Raw genomic sequence first — 20,155 nt, 5'->3', positions numbered from 1 at the left:
TCTCTCTCTTTCTCTCTCTCTTTTTAAAAAAAAAAAAAAAATTCCAGTTTAATGCCCTATGTCTATGTCTCTGCTACTTAGAGATGACCTACAATGGTGACATAAAAAAGCCATGTGAAATGCAGTATTTAAGAGGAATAAAGAGTGTACTTGTTTACTTATTTCTTAATATATATATCATATATCAAGAAATATACACATATATATGCATACATATATACACATATATCATATATATTAAGAAATATACACATATATAGCATACATATATACACATATATATGCGTACATATATATGTGTATGCATATATATAATATATATTTAGTCATAATTGTACACAACACTTTTATTTATTTATTTTTATTTTTATGTGGTGCTGAGGATCAAATCCAGGGCCTTGCATATGCTAGGTGAGCACTCTACCACTGAGCCACAACTGCAGCCCCTTGTTTTCTTATTTCTATAACATAAATCCCTCTGATATTTTAATGAACATTATTTTTTAAATACAATTGAACACATATATCCTAAATCGGGGTTAATAAAAATGTGCACAGGCATGAAGTGGGAATTGGGAGTGAATAGTCTCTTTTGAAAGCTCTGCTGATGCTTCAATATGTTTTTGTTTACCTCTGAACCATACATTTAAAAGAAAGGGGTTTTTCTACTTCTATTAGTTATATAAGTCATATATGTGGATTTATCATTTGTAATGACACAAATGATATTGATATTCCAAAAATAGAATCAGCATGTTTATATTCATAATGAGCAGTATTTTTTCTTTTAATTTTCCTAAAGTCTGCAAATAAACGTATTCAGAATATGAAAAGCCTAAGGAAAGAGAAGAAGAAGTTAGAAAAGAAGTTTGCAACGCCTGCTCCAATTCCAGAACCAGGACTCATAGTAAGTGTAGAAGTGAAACTGAAATTAACAGATACTTAGATGCTATTGACATCCTCATCTTTAACTCATGTAATATTCACTGTAAATTTTATTTTCCCCCCGTTCCTTTAAGAAATTTGTGATTTCTGGGAGGGTACCTTAAAACTCCTCTTATAAAGCTCTCATTATCTAAATCATCTTTGTGCTTTTATCCTGGAGGTGAGGTGGTTTAATGAAGAGTCTGATTTTTGAAAAAATGAAACCATGTTGTTCTGGATTCTAGTTCTTGTTTTGCCATGTTAGCTGACTATTCTTCACTTAAATCTTTTGGATTACATTATTTATGAAATAAATTACAATATCTCCCGACAAATTGTTATTTAGCCTACGATTGAGCATTTGAAATAGCAAGAATCTCTTCAGACCAGTCACAATTTATTTCATCTTTGCATATCTTTGGCAATGATTTAAAAGGTCTAATACTCAATACATTTTGTTGTGCCTATGAGTTTTACAATGTGGTATTGAAGTATATTTCTTGTAGTTAGGCATAAAACCCATGACCCATCTACTTGAAAATCCTTCACATATTCAAGGACAATTATTATTTTCCATCAATTTCAGACCTTTGTTTAGCACACAAAAAAAAATCCATTTTCTCATCAATTTCTCTTTCAATCTACTATAAAGCCTGGGGCTTTATACAGACAATCATCAGGATCATGTTTGTATTTTGTACAGAAACATTCACTTCTTTTATCAGCTTCATTGAAGTGTAATTGACATATGATAAACTGCACATAAAGACTACATTTTTTATATTTTTGAAATATGTACACTCAAGAAACATTTCCACAACCAAAATAATGAACATATCCATCACCCTGAAATTTTTTCTTGTGCCACCATTTTTTAATTAAAAGAGTTTCTTTTTTTAAGGCCATTTAGGCATATAGAAAATTTGAGCAGAGAGTTCCCATATATTTCTTCTCTTCCTCTCACAAATTTCCCTATTATTGAAGTCTTGTTTTGCTGTGATTTATTTGTTATGATTGATGAGCTACTATCCTTACTGTTAGCTAAAGCCTATAGTTTATATCAGGATTCATTCTTTATATTGTACAATTCTATGGATTTTGACAAATGCACGAAATATCTTGCATTCACCATCACGATTTCACTTGCAATAGTTTCTCTGCCTTAGAAATCCCCTGATTCCTTCCCTTAAACCTTTGGCAACCACTGATCTTTATTTTTTCTGTAGTTTTGCCTTTTTCCAGATTGTCATATAATAGATATCATACAGCATGTAGCTTTTTCAGACAAGCCTCTGTCACTTAAAAATGTGCATTTACAGTTTCTTTATATTCTTCATGGTTTGATAATCCAGTTCTTTTTATAACTGAAAAAGAATTCCATTTTATGGGTGTACCAGAGTTAGTTTATTAATTCATATATGGAAAGACATCTTGGTTGCTTCCATTGTTTTTACCATTTCAAATGAAGCTGCTATAAACATTTATATACAGGTTTTTGCATGGTTGTGTTTTCAAATCATGTAGACAAATACCTGAGATTTATTTTGCTGGATTATGTTGCAAGACTGCATTTAGCTTTATAGTAAATTGACAAGTTGTCTTATAAATAAGTTAAATGAATCATTCTGCATTAGTGGACAGCAACAAATGAAAGTTTCTGCTGCACAAATTTTTACTTTGTTTTTTTTTCCATGTTTGATTTTGGACATTTTCATATCTATATAGAGGTATCCTATTATTGTTTTAATTTTCAACTCCCTGGTTATGGGATGTTGACCATATTTTCATATGCTTTTCTTTCAACTGTATAATTTCTTTGGTGATGAGGTACCCTTTCCAATGTTTTAGCCATTTTTTTAGTTGGGTTATATATTTTCTTGGTCTTGAATTTTAACAGTTTTTTAGTATATTTTGGATATCATTTTTTTATCAGTTTCATGTTCTGCAAATATTTCTCACAGTCTATAACATAATTTTATTTTCCTTCTTTTAACATTATTTTCCTTGAGCAAAACTTTTATTTTCAAATGATGGTTCCATTCCCAGTTTTCCAAGGAATCTCCATACTGATTTACATATTGACTGCACCAATTTGCAGTCCCACCAGCAAAGAATCAGTGTGCCTTTTCCCCCACATCCTTGCCAACACTTATTGTTGTTTGTCTTCATAATAGCTGCCATTCTGACAGAAGTAAGATGAAATCTTAGAGTAGTTTTGATTTGCATTTCTCTAATTGCTAGAGGTGATGAACATTTTTTCATATATTTGTGACTGATTGTATACCTCTTCTGAGAAGTGTCTCTTCAGGTCCTTGGCCAATTTATTGATTGGCTTATTTGTTGTTTTGATGTTTAGTTTTTGGAGTTCTTTATATACCCTAGAGATTAGTGCTCCATCTGATGTATGAGGGGTAAAAATTTGCTCCCAAGATATAACCCCTCTGTTTACCTCACAGATTATTTCTTTTGCTGAGAAGAAACTTTTCAGTTTGAATTCATGTCATTTATTGATACTTGATTTTAATTCTTGTGCTATAGGAGTCTTATTAAGGAAGTTGGGGCCTAATCAGACACGGTTAGTTTTTCTTCTATTAGACAGAGGGTCTCTGGTTTAATTCCTAGGTCCTTGACCCACTTTGAGTTGAGTTTTGTGCATGGTGAGAGAAAGAGGTTTAATTTCATTTGATTGAATATGGATTTTCAGTTTTCCCAGCACCATTTTTTGAAGAGGCTATCTTTTATCCAATGTATGTTTTCGGTGCCTTTGTCTAATATAAGATAATTGTAATTTTGTGGGTTAGTCTCTGTGTCCTCTATTCTGTACCATTGGTCTACCAGTCTGTTTTGGTGCCAGTACCATTCTGTTTTTGTTACTATTGCTCTATAGTATTGTTTAAAGTCTGGTATAGCAATGCCATCTGCTTCACTCTTCCAGCTAAAGATTGCTTTAGCTATTCTCTTATTTTTCCAGATGAATTTCATGATAGCTTTTTCTATTTCTATGAGGAATGCCATTGGGATTTTGATCAGAATTGCATTAAATCTGAATAGTGCTTTTGGTAGTATGGTCATTTTGATAATATTAATTCTGCCTATTCAAGAGCAAGGTCTTTCCATCTTCTAAGGTATTCTTTGATTTCTTTCTTTAATCCCTCTCCTAGATCTATACCCAAAGGACTTAAAAATAGCATACTACAGGGACACAGTCACATCAACGTTTATAGCAGCACAATTCACAATAGCTAAACTGTGGAAACAACCTAGATACCCTTCAGTAGATGAATGGTTAAAAAAAATGTGGCATATATACACCTGGAATATTACTCAGCAATAAAAGAGAATAAAATCATGGTATTTGCAGGTAAATGGATGCAGTTGGAGAAGACAATGCTAAGTAAAGTTAGCCAATCCCCAAAAAACAAATGCCTAATGTTTTCTCTGACATAAGCAGTCTGATTTATAGTGGGGTAGGGAGGGGGAGCATGGGAGGAATAGACAAACTCTAGATAGGGAAGAGGGGTGGGAGGGGAAGGGAAGGGCGCAGGGTGTTAGAAATGACCGTGGAATATGATGAACATCATTATCCAAAGGACATGTATGAGGACACGAATTGGTGTGAATATACTTTATATACAACCAGAGTTATGAAAAAATGTGCTCTATATGTGTAATATGAATTATAATGCATTCTGCTGTCATATATAAAAAATCAATTAAAAAAACTTTTCATTTTTAATGACGTTCAACTTCTCAGTCACTTGTTTCATGGATCATGCTTTCTCTTATGCACTTGAAAACTTAATGCCAAATCCAAGGACACATAGATTTTCTCCTGTGTTATCTTCTAGAAGTTTTAAATTTCTATATTTTACATGTATGTCTGTGATCCATTTTAAGTTACTTATTGAAAGATTTAAGATCAGTTCCTAGATTCATATTTTTGCATGTAGCTATCAAATTCTAGCAAAATTATTCATTCTCTATTCTTTTGCCTTTCTTCCTTAGTCAAAGACCTGACAATGTATTTGTGTGATTTATTTCTTGTCTTTTCTGTTCCACTGAATTTTGTTCTTTTGCCTGTATAACATTATCTTAATATCTATAAATTTAGAGTACCAATTCAAGTACTATTTTGATAATATTAATTCTGCCTATTCAAGAGCAAGGTCTTTCCATCTTCTAAGGTCTTCTTTGATTTCTTTCTTTATCCCTCTCCTAGATCTATACCCAAAAGACTTAAAAGGACTTTTTTTTTCATCTCTTTCAATGTTGTGTTAGCTATTCTGGCTCTTTTTCTTTTCTGTGCAAACTTTAAAATTAGTTTATTCATATAAAAAAAAGTAACTTTCTAGAATTCTGATTGGTATTGTGTTGGATCCATAGATCATTTTCTATGGACCAGACATCTTACCTAATGCTTTTACTACATATATCATCTCTTACTTTAAATCAAACTCTCAATGCTTCTCAAATGAGATCAAAGATCAATTTTGTTTGCTACTTTTTTTTTGGCTTTGTTTTATTTTGAAGTAATTGTGGACTAGTAATATTGTTACATAAAATCAAAATGCTATAGCAGGACCAAATTGTCGTAAAGAAACCTAAATGGTTACTCTAGATTTTTATACCAACATTGGTCTAGAAGAGGTAATAAATATAAGACTTATACCAGAATCTGGAGCACATAATAATACTACTTTAAGTTGTACTTGTTCTTCTTTTACCTTTTTTCTCTTATATCTTTTGCAAATTATATATATGAGGAGCATCATTACTAATACCCTCCTCTCATGATTTATGATTAAATTGGCCTTTGACTAAGTCAATGGTTTGGGTAGAAAATGAAGGCTCATATTCATATAAGTATTGACAAATAGGCTGTGCACAAAACAGAGAATGTATGATACGGCTAGAACACCAAAATGTGAAAACAAATTTCAAAAAATGGTTTTATCTTGTTTATTTAGTCTATGTAACAAATATTTCCTACTTATGTTGCTAATTATATGTATCCATGGTTATTAAAATTATCCTGAAATATTATGTTTATAAGCCTGTGAAACTGATAATGTACATATCTTTTCATTTTCACTTATTTCATTTTTCATGTTGCTCATATCATTGTGAGTCATTTCAAGACTTAATGACTCCTAACAGATGCCTACAATATGTTCTGTTTTTCCAGTCACTCACAGACAACTTGGGAAAGAAAGTCCCTGTGTTTAACATTTATGACATATCCATTTTGTTCAAAAATGACTTTGATCTTTTTTTGAACTGATACATATTGGGCTTTAGAAATTATTTCTGTTTGCATTATTTGTTGTCTGACTCACATGGAATTTTTTAAATATCATATTCTTCTCCAGATAAGATTTATTTGATAACATTTTTCATGATTGGCTTCTATTTGAATGTGACCTTACATTAATTTAGAATAACATTTCTAGCTATTGAGAATTGTTATATGCAATACTATTTACATAAAATATTTCACCCTCTGAGAGTTTTCCCAGATAATTTTTAGTTTGCATCAGCACTTTTTTTACATCAATTTTAATTGAATTTCTTTTTATTTGTGTATTTTAATTTTGTGTAGTGGTGACCTTGATAAACCTGGAGTCTACAGGGAAGAAACCATGTTCCAGTCGAAACGTATGCATTTTTAACATCAAGTGGCATATCAGGATTTGACTTCATTTGAATAATAAGAGGCAGTATTCTGTCATTTCTGCAAAATAAACACAGAACATGCAGTTAATGGCCAAGCTGCAGGCTCTTGAATTTTATTAAATAGCATATTGCACTCCCACTTTCCTTTTGTTTTTTTTCTTTTTCTTTTTCTTTCTTTTTTTTTTTTTTGAAAAATTGGAGATTTTCTGCTTTCCAACTAATAATAATAATAATAATAATAATACATAATATATGTAGCCTTTTGAAATATTGTACTCATTTTTATATATTTGCATTCAATATGTTAATTTAGATATTGAGAATTACACTTTAATAACAGAAAGGCTGATTTCTGCTGCATAGTAATAATGACCTGCCTAAACAAATGTTTAAATGTTTTTAAACAGTCAGATGAATTAGTTTTAATATAAATAAAGTCTGTATTGTATGTTGACATAGCAAATAAGATTAAGTAACTACAATCTTTACTTAAGGTAAGATGTGATTCATTTTACTTTTATATATGATAAATAAGGATTATATTATGTGTCTTTCTAAAATATTTACTTAAATGGATAAGTAATTCCCAACTTGCAAATGCAAGGGTCACATTTTTTTTTCCTAAATTAAATAACTACCAGGGCTGGGTATATAGCATTCATGAAGCCCTGGATTCAAGCTCTAGCATTGAAAAACAAAAACTACCAAAGATTGGATTGATGTGAACAATATATTTGATAACTGCCAGAATTTGATAAGTTGCCACATGTACTTTTATAAGGAATTCTATTAAAAATCATGGAAGTAACCCCAATGTGGTCCCACTGTAAGCAAGTAGAGAATAAGAAAAAATATTGAAAACAATGGTTTTCCAGAAATCAAACACAAGTTAAAGAAAAGAAAAAAAAGAAAGACTTGTGATCCTTCAGATAAGACAAATAAGCAAGAATGAGATTCATGATTATGGAGGAACATTCTGTATCATGATGCAAGGAAGTTCATAAGCAGAGCACAGCAATTTTCTTCAGTTAGGAATGAGTTATGGGGGCTGGGGTTGTGGCTCAGCAGTAGAGCACTCACCCAGCATGTGCGAGGCCCTGGGTTCAATCCTCAGCACCACATAAAAATAAATAAACAAAATAAAGGTATTGTGTACAACTAAGAAATAAATATTTTGAAAAAAAGAATGAGTTATGAAACAGAGATAAGAATTCAGATCAGGCATGGTAGTATATGCCGGTGATCTCAGCAATTTAGGAAGCTGAGGCAGGAGGATCGCAAGTTTGATCCTCAAACTTGGATCTCAACAACTTAGTGAGATCCTGTCTCAAAATAAAGGAAAAAAAAAAAAGGCTGGGGATATAGCTCAGGGGTAAAGCAGCTGGGGGCTCAGTCCCCAATACAAAACCAAAAACAAACAAAAAAACATTGTAGGAAGTCTGGTTTAGCTGAAAGCTATTGGGCTATGGGAAGACTTTGCAGAGACCTTAATAGAACTTCCTATTGTTTGTACTGACTCTTTGCTGAGTGCTAAGCTGCTCCTGCAGTCAAATGCGCTATCTTTGTCTCCTCCACAGGTAGGTAGTTAAGGATTGGCTAGTTATAAGGTGAACAACCCCTAGCAGTCAATTTACATAGATAAATTTGAGTATTGACAAGCTAGCCTTCAGAGTCCTTGTTGATCAAGTGAGGCATTTAGTAGAAACACCAGTGGACACACGTCATAGCAGCAAATCACCCCTATTAGAAATGTATCCTAGGACCAGCCTAAGGAAGTTTTAACAACTATAAAATATAGTAGTCTCCCCCTTTCTTCAAGGAGACACATTCCAAGATCCTCAGTGGATGCCTGAAACTGTTCTTACTACTGAAATGTATATAAACCATGCCCTTTTCTATACATACAAACATGATGAATTTTAATTCATAAATTAAACACAGTGAGAAATTAACAATACCTAATTAGAAAATGGAACATAAAATATACTGTAATAAAAGTTATGTAAATGTAGTTTTTCTCTCGTAGAGTCAAGACAAATGCCCATATTTTCAGACCATATTTTCATTCTGAAAATGAAAAGTGGAATTTTGAACAAGGAAGATATTCTAGTCAGATTTATCTACAAGTCACTGCCAACCATAACAAAGGCAAACACTTCAAAGGAAGAGTACAAAATCCAGGTACATAATAGACACAATGTCTAGTATCTAATAGAATATTACTAGGCATGCTGAGGTGAAGCAAAATGAGCACATAATGGAGGAAAATCAAGCCATAGAAAACAGAAACGAAAAGACATGGTAGGATTATTTAAAAAAAAAAACACTAAAACACACATTTTAAACAAATTAACTATGTGCAATAGTTTAATGGAAAAAAAAAATGGACCCAAAGAGAGAAATGAAAGACATTAAAAAGAAAAAGGCTGGGCACTGTGGCACACGCCTGTAATCCCAGCAGCTCAGGAGGCTGAGTGAGAAGGATCATGAGTTCAAAGACAGCCTCAGTAATTTAGCCAGGCCCTAAGCAATGTAGGGAGACTCTGTCTCCTAAATAAAGGATTTTTTAAAAGGCTGGGATGTGACTCAGTGGCTAAAGAGGCACTGGGTTCAATCCCTGGTACAAAAATGGAAAGAAAGAAAGAAAGAAGAAAGAAAGAAGGAAAGAAAGAGATAGAGATGAGAGAGAGAGAGAGAGAGAGAGAGAGAGAGAGAGAGAAAGAGAGAGAGAGAGAGAGAAAGGAAATAAATGGAAGTTATAGAACTGAAAAATATCTGAAATTTAAAAATTCACTAAAAGATACTAACAGAATATTGGATGCAAAAAAAAGTCAATGAGATTGAAAATTAGCCATAAAAATCCAAACTGAAATAAATAAGATAGAGAATAATAATGGGAAAATTATTAGTGTCTCATGACCTGTAAGACCACATCAAGTGAAGATAGCTGAATGGGGTGGAATTGGAGTGAAAACCTTTCCAAAACTTTTCCAAATTTGATAAAAACTAAAACTACATATCCAGAAAACCTAAAGAACACCAGACAAGATAAAGATAAATATTGTCTAAGCATTCCAACCAAAAGATAATGCCAAGAACTGCTAATGAATTGAGAGGTTTTCAAGATTAAAGTTTTTAGTTTCACAGATGCTGGCAGAAGACAGAGTCCACCAGGTACAGACTAAAGACTTGTTTACTTCTGGCACAGTAGCCAGCAACAAATGCAGGTTCACCTTTGGTCCCTTGTCTTCCCAAGTCCCAAAAGAGTGAGGCCGAAGTGCACAGCCATGGAAGCCCCTATTTTATGTAAGTAGTTGCTGGCAAACCTGCCCAACATTTGCTCTAGAGGGAGAGGTAATATATGGTAACCTCAACATTGAACAAATCTACTCCAGAGGGAGATTCTCACAAGATCTTTATTATACAAACATTGTTGAAAAGATATTATAGAGGGGGAAGAAAATTGAAACCTTTGGTCAAAAACTATACAGACACAAGAAGGAACCATGGAGGATTTTTCTCCTAACAGCCAAAATTGTCAGGTTGGAGTAAAAGGAAGAAGAAGAAGAAAAAGAAGAAGAAGAATAGAAAACAACAACAACAACAAAAAAAAACCAACTACAAACTCTCCATTGGACACTTTATATATAAATATTGATAGGTTAAAAATAAAAGACTGGAATAATATGTCTTATACAAAGAAATTTTAAAGTGTTGATAGCACACAAAGTAGTGTAGCAATATCATCATATCACACACACACATGGACACTTGTAATAGTAAAAGGGTCAATTCATCATAAAGACATAATAATTGCACGTGCTTCCAATAACAAATCATCAAAACAAACAAAATCTGACAGAACTCAAACAATTCCACAATTATAATTAAAAACTAAACACTCATTTCCTGGCAATTGATGCAACAACTTGACATAATTCACATATATAGAATATTCTACCCAGTGTCATCACAAAACATATTAAGTGCACATGAAGCATTAAAATATTCCATCTACTGGACCATAATGTATGGTGTAGTGAATTTCACAGGACTGAAATAACAGAGTGTGGTCTTCAATCACTATGAAATTAATGAAGAAATCACATGTGAGAAATGTGGAAGTCGGCAACATTTGTAAATCAAACAAAAAATAATGTATGGGTCAGTCAAAGAAGCATCACATTGAAAAGTAGAAAATGCAAGGCTTTATATTGTTAATATAGCTACAATAGTAAAGAAAAATTATAGGTCTTCTTAATGAGGAAAAAAAACTAAGATGAATGATTTTATCTTCCATGTTATGAAAATGGAAGTGGGGGACCAAATTAATCCCAAGTAAGAAAAAAGAAGGAACTATGGAAATATGACTATAAAAACAAGGAGTTAGAAACAGATAATGGAACAAATAAACCCCAAAACTGTATTTTAAAGATCAATTAACATTAATAACTGTAGGTTGATCAGGACTAAAAGACAAGGTACAAATAACCGTTATTGTAGGTATTCTGGGGAAATAGACAGGGAAGTGTTCCCCTGGTGAGCAAACTCCCAGGGGGGTAACTGGTGCCCTGATTCCCAGGATTGGAATGCCCAGCTATTCCCTGCTGAGGCTATTAAGATAACTATGGGGATGTACTACCTGGTTTACACAGTGACTTCTTTGAAGGAGAGAAGCTCTGTGTTTGCATTAACTGCAACCTCATCGCCGCAGTCAGCAAGCATTCAGGGTTAAAGGAATACTGGTCAAAGTGTAGTCACTGGTGGGTGGGTAACATGTAAATTTTGGGATTAGTAAATATGACAGCAGAGAGGGATAGGCATCCTTTTGTCTTCCATATTTCTGTTTGTTTGCACCTGCCCTGTGTGTGTGTATGTCTGTCTGTCTGTTCTTTGTGTGACTCTTCCACATTTCTCCCCACACAGGTGTTCTTTAACAGCTGGCGTCCAACGGCAGGAGATCCCACAAGTCCTTCCTGTCCACGGAGAGTTTGAGACAAGGAAATTAGACAGAGGACTTCGAACAGATAACAGGGGAAGGGAGTGGCTCACGCCAGCTGGAGGGGGCCTTGGTCCTTACTTACATCATCTGGATCCCTAATCAGTTGGGCCATGGGGGATTCTTTGTCTGACCTGCTGCGGTGTCACTGAGTGGAACTTTTACTGCTCAGCAAGGCTGGACATATTGTGATAGTGATCTGGCCACCTTGCTGTAGGAGATAGATTTGTCCTGTCCCTGGAATCCAGGATCTGGGACACTGCATTCAAAGGACTGATAAACAATAGGTGAAATTCTGCATGAGGAACCACATTCCCCCATATCCATTTTGCACGTGTGGTATCGCTGTAGGGACGCTGTTGACCTGGCTTCTGCCTCACTGCCTGCCTATTCAGCTCTTTCTGCACCTGTGAAAGAGACATGCTGTAGTGCTAGCAGCCAAGGGGCCTTTTTGTCCCCAGCTAGATCCAAGTTAATTGAGTGTTTGCATCAAGCTGCAGAGGAAGGGGAATTTAATGATTTAGCTATCGGTTCCACTGGGTTAAATTTCGCTGGTCAGCAGAGCATAAGCAATTACCTTCTGTTCTATTTAACCAGTTGCAATGTACTGTTTTAGAAAATTAGAAAAATCACTAAAAACAGTAACTCATAAAGCTTCCTTGTCACTGCCTTAAAACACACACACACACACACACACACACACACACCCACTCAAGACAAAAGGAGGAGGAACTAATTTCTCTAGCCCTCTCAGGATCCCATGATGCAAGTGTTTCCAATACAAACAGAGACCTCTGGACCTCATTTCACAAATCCTTTCAGGCTACTAGGGAGAGCACTGAAATAGATTTGATTACTACTAAAGACATCTGAGTGAGGTTTCCCAGGGACAGGAGCCATAGCTCAGCTTAAAGAGTGTTTACCTCACATAGGGAAGATTCTGGGTTCAATCCTCAGCAACAACCTTTAAATGAAAGGGAAGATAAAAGATTCGACTCTACTGTTACTGGAGCGTGTTTGTTAATTACTGAAAGTAGACCTGAATTAACCTTTTGCTTTAATGAGCAGTCAATTATAAGATTATCGGGCACAATAGTAATGTCATGGTAATAAATACTTTTATGGTATGTCTTTACACATGGCCTTAAGGGGCCACTCCAGTTTAGGGAAAAGAAAACAGAAATAAACAAGTATCCAAAACCTCCCTGTGGCTACCATGCTCTGCCCTTTCCAATCCACAACAACTCATTGCTTATGTTCAACCATGTGTGGAAACTGTTATAAGATTTGCAAGGTTTAGGGCGGGGGTTGTGGCTCAACAGTAGAGCACTGGTCTAGCACATGTAAGGGCCTTGGTTCAAGGGCCTGGGTTCAGTCCTCAGCACCACATAAAAATAAATAAGTAAAAATAAAGGTATTGTGTCCAACTTCAACTAAAAACATAACTATTAAAAAAAAAAGATTTGCAAGGTTTAGAACAAAAAAAAAAAAAGAAAAAAAGCAACTCTCCAGAAAGAATATAAACTGCAATACCATGCTCTAAGGAAATAATCTTAGAAAGAATGGTTACAACAATTTTCCTTACTTTTTAACTTCTGCGAGATTTCTTTTCCTAGCCTTATATTTAAATTGTGAATTACAGCTCTTATATGATTTACTAGGGTTGCAAAAAAACAGTTTGTAAAAAAGAAGAAAAAAGTGTCACTTTTAAATCTAAGCCACTTGGCTGGCTATCTTATCTGTTTTCAGTCAGCTTTCTTAGCCAGCTCCTCCCTCTTCCTAAAATTGCAACACAAAAAGGAATGAAAAAAGTAGGAAGATTTCAAATGTGCAAGTTTTCTTTCTTCAAAAAGTTTTTTTTTTTTTTCCTTTAAGAACTTCACAGGTTTCCAACTGATTCTTATCTGAGTTAAAGGTATATTGGACCTGATAAAAAGGTTGATATTACTGTGATGTAAGTTTTTGAATATTCTATGTAAGTTGATATGTTTTTCTGATTAGTTTTGTTTTATCTAACTATAAAGGTTTTTATACTCTGTCTTTATGCAAAGTCCAATTTCTCCGGAGTTAACTCGTAAATACATTCAAAGATTTATTTTAATAAATCCTAGGAAGATATAAACATGGCTGTGTGTTAGGGATAAGTCTAGTAACCACAAAGGACACAAATACTAGCTATATGATTTCAATGTCCACCATAGTTTTAAGATCTTATATCTGACATATCCAATTATACAGATCTGTCTTATGTCTATATATTATATATTTTAAGAATATTTAAAATTTAAAGAATTAAACAGATCCAAATAATTTAAATCAAATAATTACATAAATATATAGATGTGCTCATGGGTTTTTCTAGGTGGCCAAACAATAGTCTTAATTTCTAAAAAATATCTGAGATATAATATAATATTCATAACTTCAAAATTTTTTTCAGCAGAAAAAGGATGATTAATACTGTTAATCATGTTTTTTTATGTTTTTATGTTATAATTAAAGTGAGTACATTAAATTTAGCTTAAATGGGATTAGTCTTCATAAGTATGGTTTCTTAAATAATTAAATTAAAAATTACAGCTGATGCCAAGCTGATCTCTTCCTTTGTTTCCAGTTGTTAGAGAAACAGGATGATGCCTCTTTTCTTGTTTGACTCTTTCTTTAAAACAAGCTCTACAAAGAATTAATGAAAACAGTGATGGTAGATCGACTTCCTGTATCTAAAATGCCATTATTATTAGTTTTTGTTGGAAAACCTTATGCTTTTGCAACAGTTGTTGCTATTCATAATAAGAAATTATATATAATAAAATGGTTATATTCTCTTCATTTTCAGGCTTTAATACTTTGCCTTTTATTGATATATATTCTCAATTAATTGCTAATGGTCATATTAAAATTTTATCCTTAACAGGCATGAACATTCATGTTTTATACCTTATTTATGGGAAAAATTTATATCTCTAATACTTACAGTTAACCTATTACCAAGTTGTATTAACAAAATTTTTACACCTATTAATTTAAACATGCTTCATGATGGACAATTCTCTTTGTTATGTCAGGTTCCTTAATTATATCCCTTTTCCTTAATTTCTACTGTTCCTCTTGTAGATGGAATAATGGTGTATATGGGTGGAGGTAAACAAAGAGAAGTATATCTATTTTTATTAATGGTAAGGATTATTATACCCTACCTCAGATTTCTTCACAGCAAGCTGAGTTAGCTACCATTATCCTGATGCTGAAATTGGTTTCTACTATTTTAAGTGTCATTACAAATTCTCAATATATAACTAAGCTTGTGCCTCATATTTCCATGGTTGTGTTAGTGCCTTCCTTTTGATTCCAATTCACTGTCTCTTTTTTTAACCCTTTAAACTCTTTTCCAGCACCGCCTTGTACATCTCCCATCTTCCTTGCTTATGTACACAGCCACAAGATTTCTAAAACTTTGGTGGAGGGTGACACTCACACAGATGAAACCATGAAATCTCTTTATCCTTTATTTTCAGATACTGTGGAATCCCATGGATATTTTCATTAAATGCTTGATCACTAATAAAAATGTTTTTCATCTCTTCTCAACAGGCTCATGCTATAGTCAACAACTATTCTCACTGTGTACCCTTTCAGGCTCCTATGTTGAAATTTATAAATCTATGGGGCCTACATTCCAATGCACTTTGGTAAATAGATGTTACCCATTTCCCTCCCTTTTCATTCTCACTCCTTTCTTTATGTTTTTTATTAATACCCATTTTGGGTTTGTTTAAGCTAATGCCCACAGGTCTAAAAAAGGTATCTGCTTGCATTTCTCATTTATTGCTTTGTTTTGCCACATTGGGCAAGCCTATTCATTTAAAGATGAATAATGCCCCTGCATATACATCTCGTGCCTTTGCACAATTTTGTAATCAATGAAATATAATTTTAAAGTATAAAATTCTTTATAATCCTATTGGACAAACTTTGATTAAATGAGTGCATTATACTCTTAAAACTTGCCTTTTAAAACTAAAACTAAAAAGTGGGAATCTAGCCTCTCATATTAATATTGCTTTAAATATTGTTTTATTTAAAGTTAATGTGCTCAATATGCAATGCAAAGTTAATATTCACAATTAGTTGTCTATTTTGGATAGAAGTTTTATTCCCAAACAGCTATTACTAAATATTTATGTAAAACATAGTGTTTCAGACCCAGGATGACAAGACCCTATGCCTCTGATAACTTGGGAAAAAGGATAGACTGCTACACTTACACCCACAGGTCCTGTTTGGACTCCACGTTGATGCATGAGATCATTACAATTATGAATGGACATCAGGAGCTTCTCAACCCAATTCCCAAGTTTTGTTTGATCCTGGATGAGGAGAGTCCCACCAATCAAGAGGACAATGACCACTCTCCTCGAAAGAGAGAAAACATTAAAGAAGGAAAAATAAGAAACACTGAAAGAGGATCCCAAGCTTCTAGGCTTCCAGTGACTTGGGGGGACAGAAAATCATTAACAGCCTCAGCTCAACATCTGTTGACTCAAATGCGGTTAAAATGTACTCTTGAAAACTTACTTTCTGCTTTGTTTGCTAAACTCACATAAAACTCTATAAATGTTTTGATTCTTATGGTAATGTTATTCTGCTGTTGTACCCCAGTTGTGGGAAATTTAGTTCAGTCAGACTCCTGGACTTCTAGAACCCATTATAATATCTGGGTTCACTTGGCTGAAATTATTATATACCTGCAAAAATGTTGCATGGTACCCACTGTTGTCTTAACAGATTAACTGTGTTCTTACCATCCTCGAAGGGTTTAATGGGCCACCATCCTGCACAATGTATTCATGGAGGTCTATTCCCGTTGATGATATACTGTAATGACTCAGTATATCTTCTCTAAGACAGAATTTGACGCTTTGACATTTTCCTTAGTGGGTATCCCTAGACTAGTTGTTGGGACTTACAAAGCCACTATGAAGCTGGCCTGTGCTATGGTCTAGTATTAATCATAACTCTATGGCCATTAATATGCTTAACAAGGAACAAAAACAACACTGTAAAGCCATTCTTGATAATTGGGTTGCTATTGATTATTTGTTGTTGTTACATCATAAAGGATGTCAGGAGTTTAATAATATTTGTTGCTTCAATTTGAGTGATAACAGTAATTCTATTTCAAGGGGGTTAAATTACCTTAAAGATAGCATTAACAAGGTCCAACAAGATGATGGAGGTTTAGACCTGTTGGATTGGCTAACTTCGTGGTTACCCAATTTCACCTGGGTCAAACAATTATTCATAGGTGGATGTTTACTGCTTTGGGGATTGTTATGTTGCATTTGCTGCTGTCAATGTCTGCCCTATTTTTGCCCCCACCAGAATTAAGGAGAAAACAGATATTACTTATCCAGAAGGCCCTAAAAAGGGGGGGGGGGGGCTGTAGGTATTCTGACTGTGGAAATATCAGGAAATCATTCCTCAATGAGTAAACTCCCGGGGGTAACTGGTGCCCTGATTCCCAGGATTGGAATGCCTAGCTATTCCCTGATGAGACTATTAAGATAACTATGGGGATGCACTACCTGGTTTACATAGTGACATCATTTGAAGGAGAGAAGCTCTGTGTTTGCATTAACCTGGACCTTATCTCAGTTAGCTAGCACTCAGTGTTAAAGGAATACTGATCAAAATATAGTCACTGGTGGTGGGTAATATGTAATATTTTGAGTTATTAAAGATGACAGCAGAGAGGGGTAGGAGTCCTTTTTTCTGCCATCCTTCTGTCTGTCTGCACCTGCCCTATATGTGTGTCTGTTCTTTATGCACCTCCTCCACAAGTCTCCCACAACAGGTGTTCTTTAATACATTATTATGAATGTAAGACAACTATGAAAAACAATTCTGCCATTTCAGTTTAAATGTGTGTGTGTGTGTGTGTGTGTGTGTGTGTGTGTACAACTATCGGTGTTTGTATGTGAATTAAATGTATCCTGAATTATACACTGAAACTGAATGCCATTGGCAGCTTTTCAGAAGGAGGTTAGAAATTTGCGACTTGGGTCAAAAAGAGAAATGCATTTTTTGTATATTTGTTTTCACTCAATTCTTTATGTAACCATTTGCATTTTTCTCAATAAAAAGAAACAAACAAAAAAACAAGGTCAAAGAAAGTTTTCACCAGATAAGAGTTAAATAGGTAAGGAGGTCCTCACTGAAGATTTTATTAAAGGAAAAGAGAAGGCAATTCCCCTGAAAGTAAAGGAAGGGGAGATGTTAAGCACTGAACTGTCTTAGAGGGAAAGGACTGGAAAACATTGAAAGGTTGGTCGACTTGGACCATCTGTTTGCATTATTGGTACTGATGGAAATCCTACCTTTCCGTAGAGACCAGGAGTTAGGAGTACTATCTTTCTTGAATATTGTATTTCAGAGAGAGAACACTCAGGTCCTTGAGAAAGATAGTTTTGGCTTGTAGAAGTGATAAAAGACTAGGATAAAATTTACATCTTGGAGAGGAAGGGAAAGAAATTACAACTGCAAATTTCTCATGTAAATGGTACAAGAAAATGAAATATAAACTCATTGTTAAAACTGAAGAATTGAAAATACCAAGAATGGCAATAATATGTGATAAGGTTTTAAATGTACCATACAATACAAACACACACACACACAATACATAATACATTCCTAGTTGGAATTTTAGTAATTTAAACTAATGTTATCATTTAACCTAACAATTCTATCTTTATATTTTTTCTCATGGAAAATTAAAACATATGTATAAATAATTTTACAAAAATGTTTATTCCTAATAGCCAAAAATTGAAATCAACCCGTACACACACATCAATAGGCAAATCTGTGAAGAAATAATGGAAAGTGCTTGGAAAATATATAATATGTAGAAAGCATTTTTTAATAATAATTAAAAACAAAATTTCCTTTCTATGCAGAAAATCTCTCCACAAAGGCAGAAAAAGAAAGAAAAAAAAAGAACAAAAAAACTTTTATCACTGAATAAACATTAACCTTATGTATCACAGGCACTCTGCTAAAGAGATGTCAGTGGTGGTGGTGGTGGTTGGGGGGGGATCTTACCACAGCATATATCCCAGCAGATACATTCCATATGTTGATTGTTCTTATCTAAAGGAAAGAATAACACATCTTTTAATGAGCAAAGAGCTGTATTTTATAGCCAAATGCCTCCTATACATTAAAGTACCATGAAGATAGGACCACAGGTGTCACCCTTCTGGATATTTACTAAGAGAAAGTTACTAAGTATACAAATATACTTCTGGGATACAAAACTGGGAAAAGACTTACTTTCCTTTTTGAAAAAGTTGTACATATATCTCAGTGAGACAGTGGCAGCAGTTAGAATTTCAAGATTTCTAAACAAAGTTCTAAAGAGTAGTTATAAAGAGTAAGAGATGGGTAGTTTACATTTTGCAATAGAGGTAATGCACTTTTTTCTTTATAGATTTGCTTTTAATCTTACAAAATTTCATGTAACAGAATAAAAGAAGGGGGTACTGTTTCATTTATGGACGTGAGGGAATTTCAAAGACATTGTGACATGCAAAACTAACATATTTATATCCCATATATTTGAAACTTCTTAAATACCATAGAAATATGAAATTATCTGTTGCTTAGATCTAACTATGTGATATATAAGGGTGGTCGGGAATGAATGGGTACAATACAACTTCTGAGGCATATAGAAATCTTTCACATCTCGAATAAGTGATTTCATGGCTGCATTTGCTTATTAAAACCCAATCAAAATAAGTGCATATTATAAGTAAATTATTCATCTATATTAAATGAACCCGTAAGAATATAGATTAAAATGTGAACAGTGGTTTCTGAGATGTTAACTGTCACTTTATATCCTCTTTTTGAAAAGTTTGAGATTTTTCCAACGAGCAGGAATGCTAGAAAAAAAATAATAAATGAAAGCATTGTTGTGAAGATGAGATCAGTCGTCTGTTAAGGTACTTGAAATGAATCTAAACTTTCATCCTAACTTTTCTAATTCAGCATCTACATTTTAATAAGATGCCCTGGTTATTCTTATGCTTATTAAAATTTAAGAAGCACTTCATTAAAATATTTCTTAATAGATGAAATTTTATCATTGCTCCTGGAAAGATAAATGAATCCCAAATATCAGGAACTAGTGGAAATTTCTATTAAAGCCAGCTAAGTGTGCTATCCTCGTCTTTCAATTTTTGGTTTTAATTTCTTGGAGGCCAGAGGCGCATCTCATAGAACAGTAAAAACCCTCCAGAGGTATAAACAGAGAGGCAAGAGAAGCAGGAAGAGCTTTGAAATCCACAGCCGAGCATTTCTCCGCTGACAGCGGGTGTTTCCTTGTACCTAGGTTTTGTCTGCAGGCCCTGCTTTCCAACGTCGGAGCGGCACGCACCGGCTACTGGTCTTGGCCTCTAGGGGCGGAGCCGAGCCGCAGGGGCGGGACCAGGTAAGGAGATAGTGGGGGCGTTGCCGCGGATAGGCGTGGCCGAGCGGGGGCGGAGGGACTGG

The 20,155-nt window shown here is 34.1% G+C and overlaps 1 protein-coding gene and 1 long non-coding RNA gene across 2 annotated transcripts in view; one reads left to right on the top strand and one right to left on the bottom strand.

Moving 5' to 3' along the window:
- The window catches only part of Ccdc179 (coiled-coil domain containing 179), a 3,217-nt gene extending 2,271 nt beyond the window's left edge, over positions 1-946 (top strand). Inside the window, exon 3 of the mRNA XM_015504869.1 lies at positions 803-946. Coding sequence (XP_015360355.1) covers positions 803-946 — 144 coding nt within the window. The remainder of the gene's footprint in view (positions 1-802) is intronic.
- A 5,567-nt stretch (positions 947-6,513) lies between these two features.
- On the bottom strand, positions 6,514-20,119 carry LOC125612085. The gene is made up of 3 exons (XR_007342386.1): positions 19,991-20,119; positions 18,701-18,748; positions 6,514-6,655 (listed from the first exon to the last, which is right to left on the bottom strand). It is a non-coding gene; the product is annotated as an uncharacterized LOC125612085 (long non-coding RNA).
- Between the last annotated feature and the right edge of the window lie 36 nt (positions 20,120-20,155).

The sequence above is a fragment of the Marmota marmota genome, unplaced genomic scaffold (assembly GCF_001458135.2).
Source record: "Marmota marmota marmota unplaced genomic scaffold, marMar, whole genome shotgun sequence".
Classification (NCBI taxonomy): domain Eukaryota; kingdom Metazoa; phylum Chordata; class Mammalia; order Rodentia; family Sciuridae; genus Marmota; species Marmota marmota.
The sequence above is the reverse complement of the archived record's forward strand: the minus strand, read 5'-3'. Positions and strand labels throughout refer to the sequence as shown.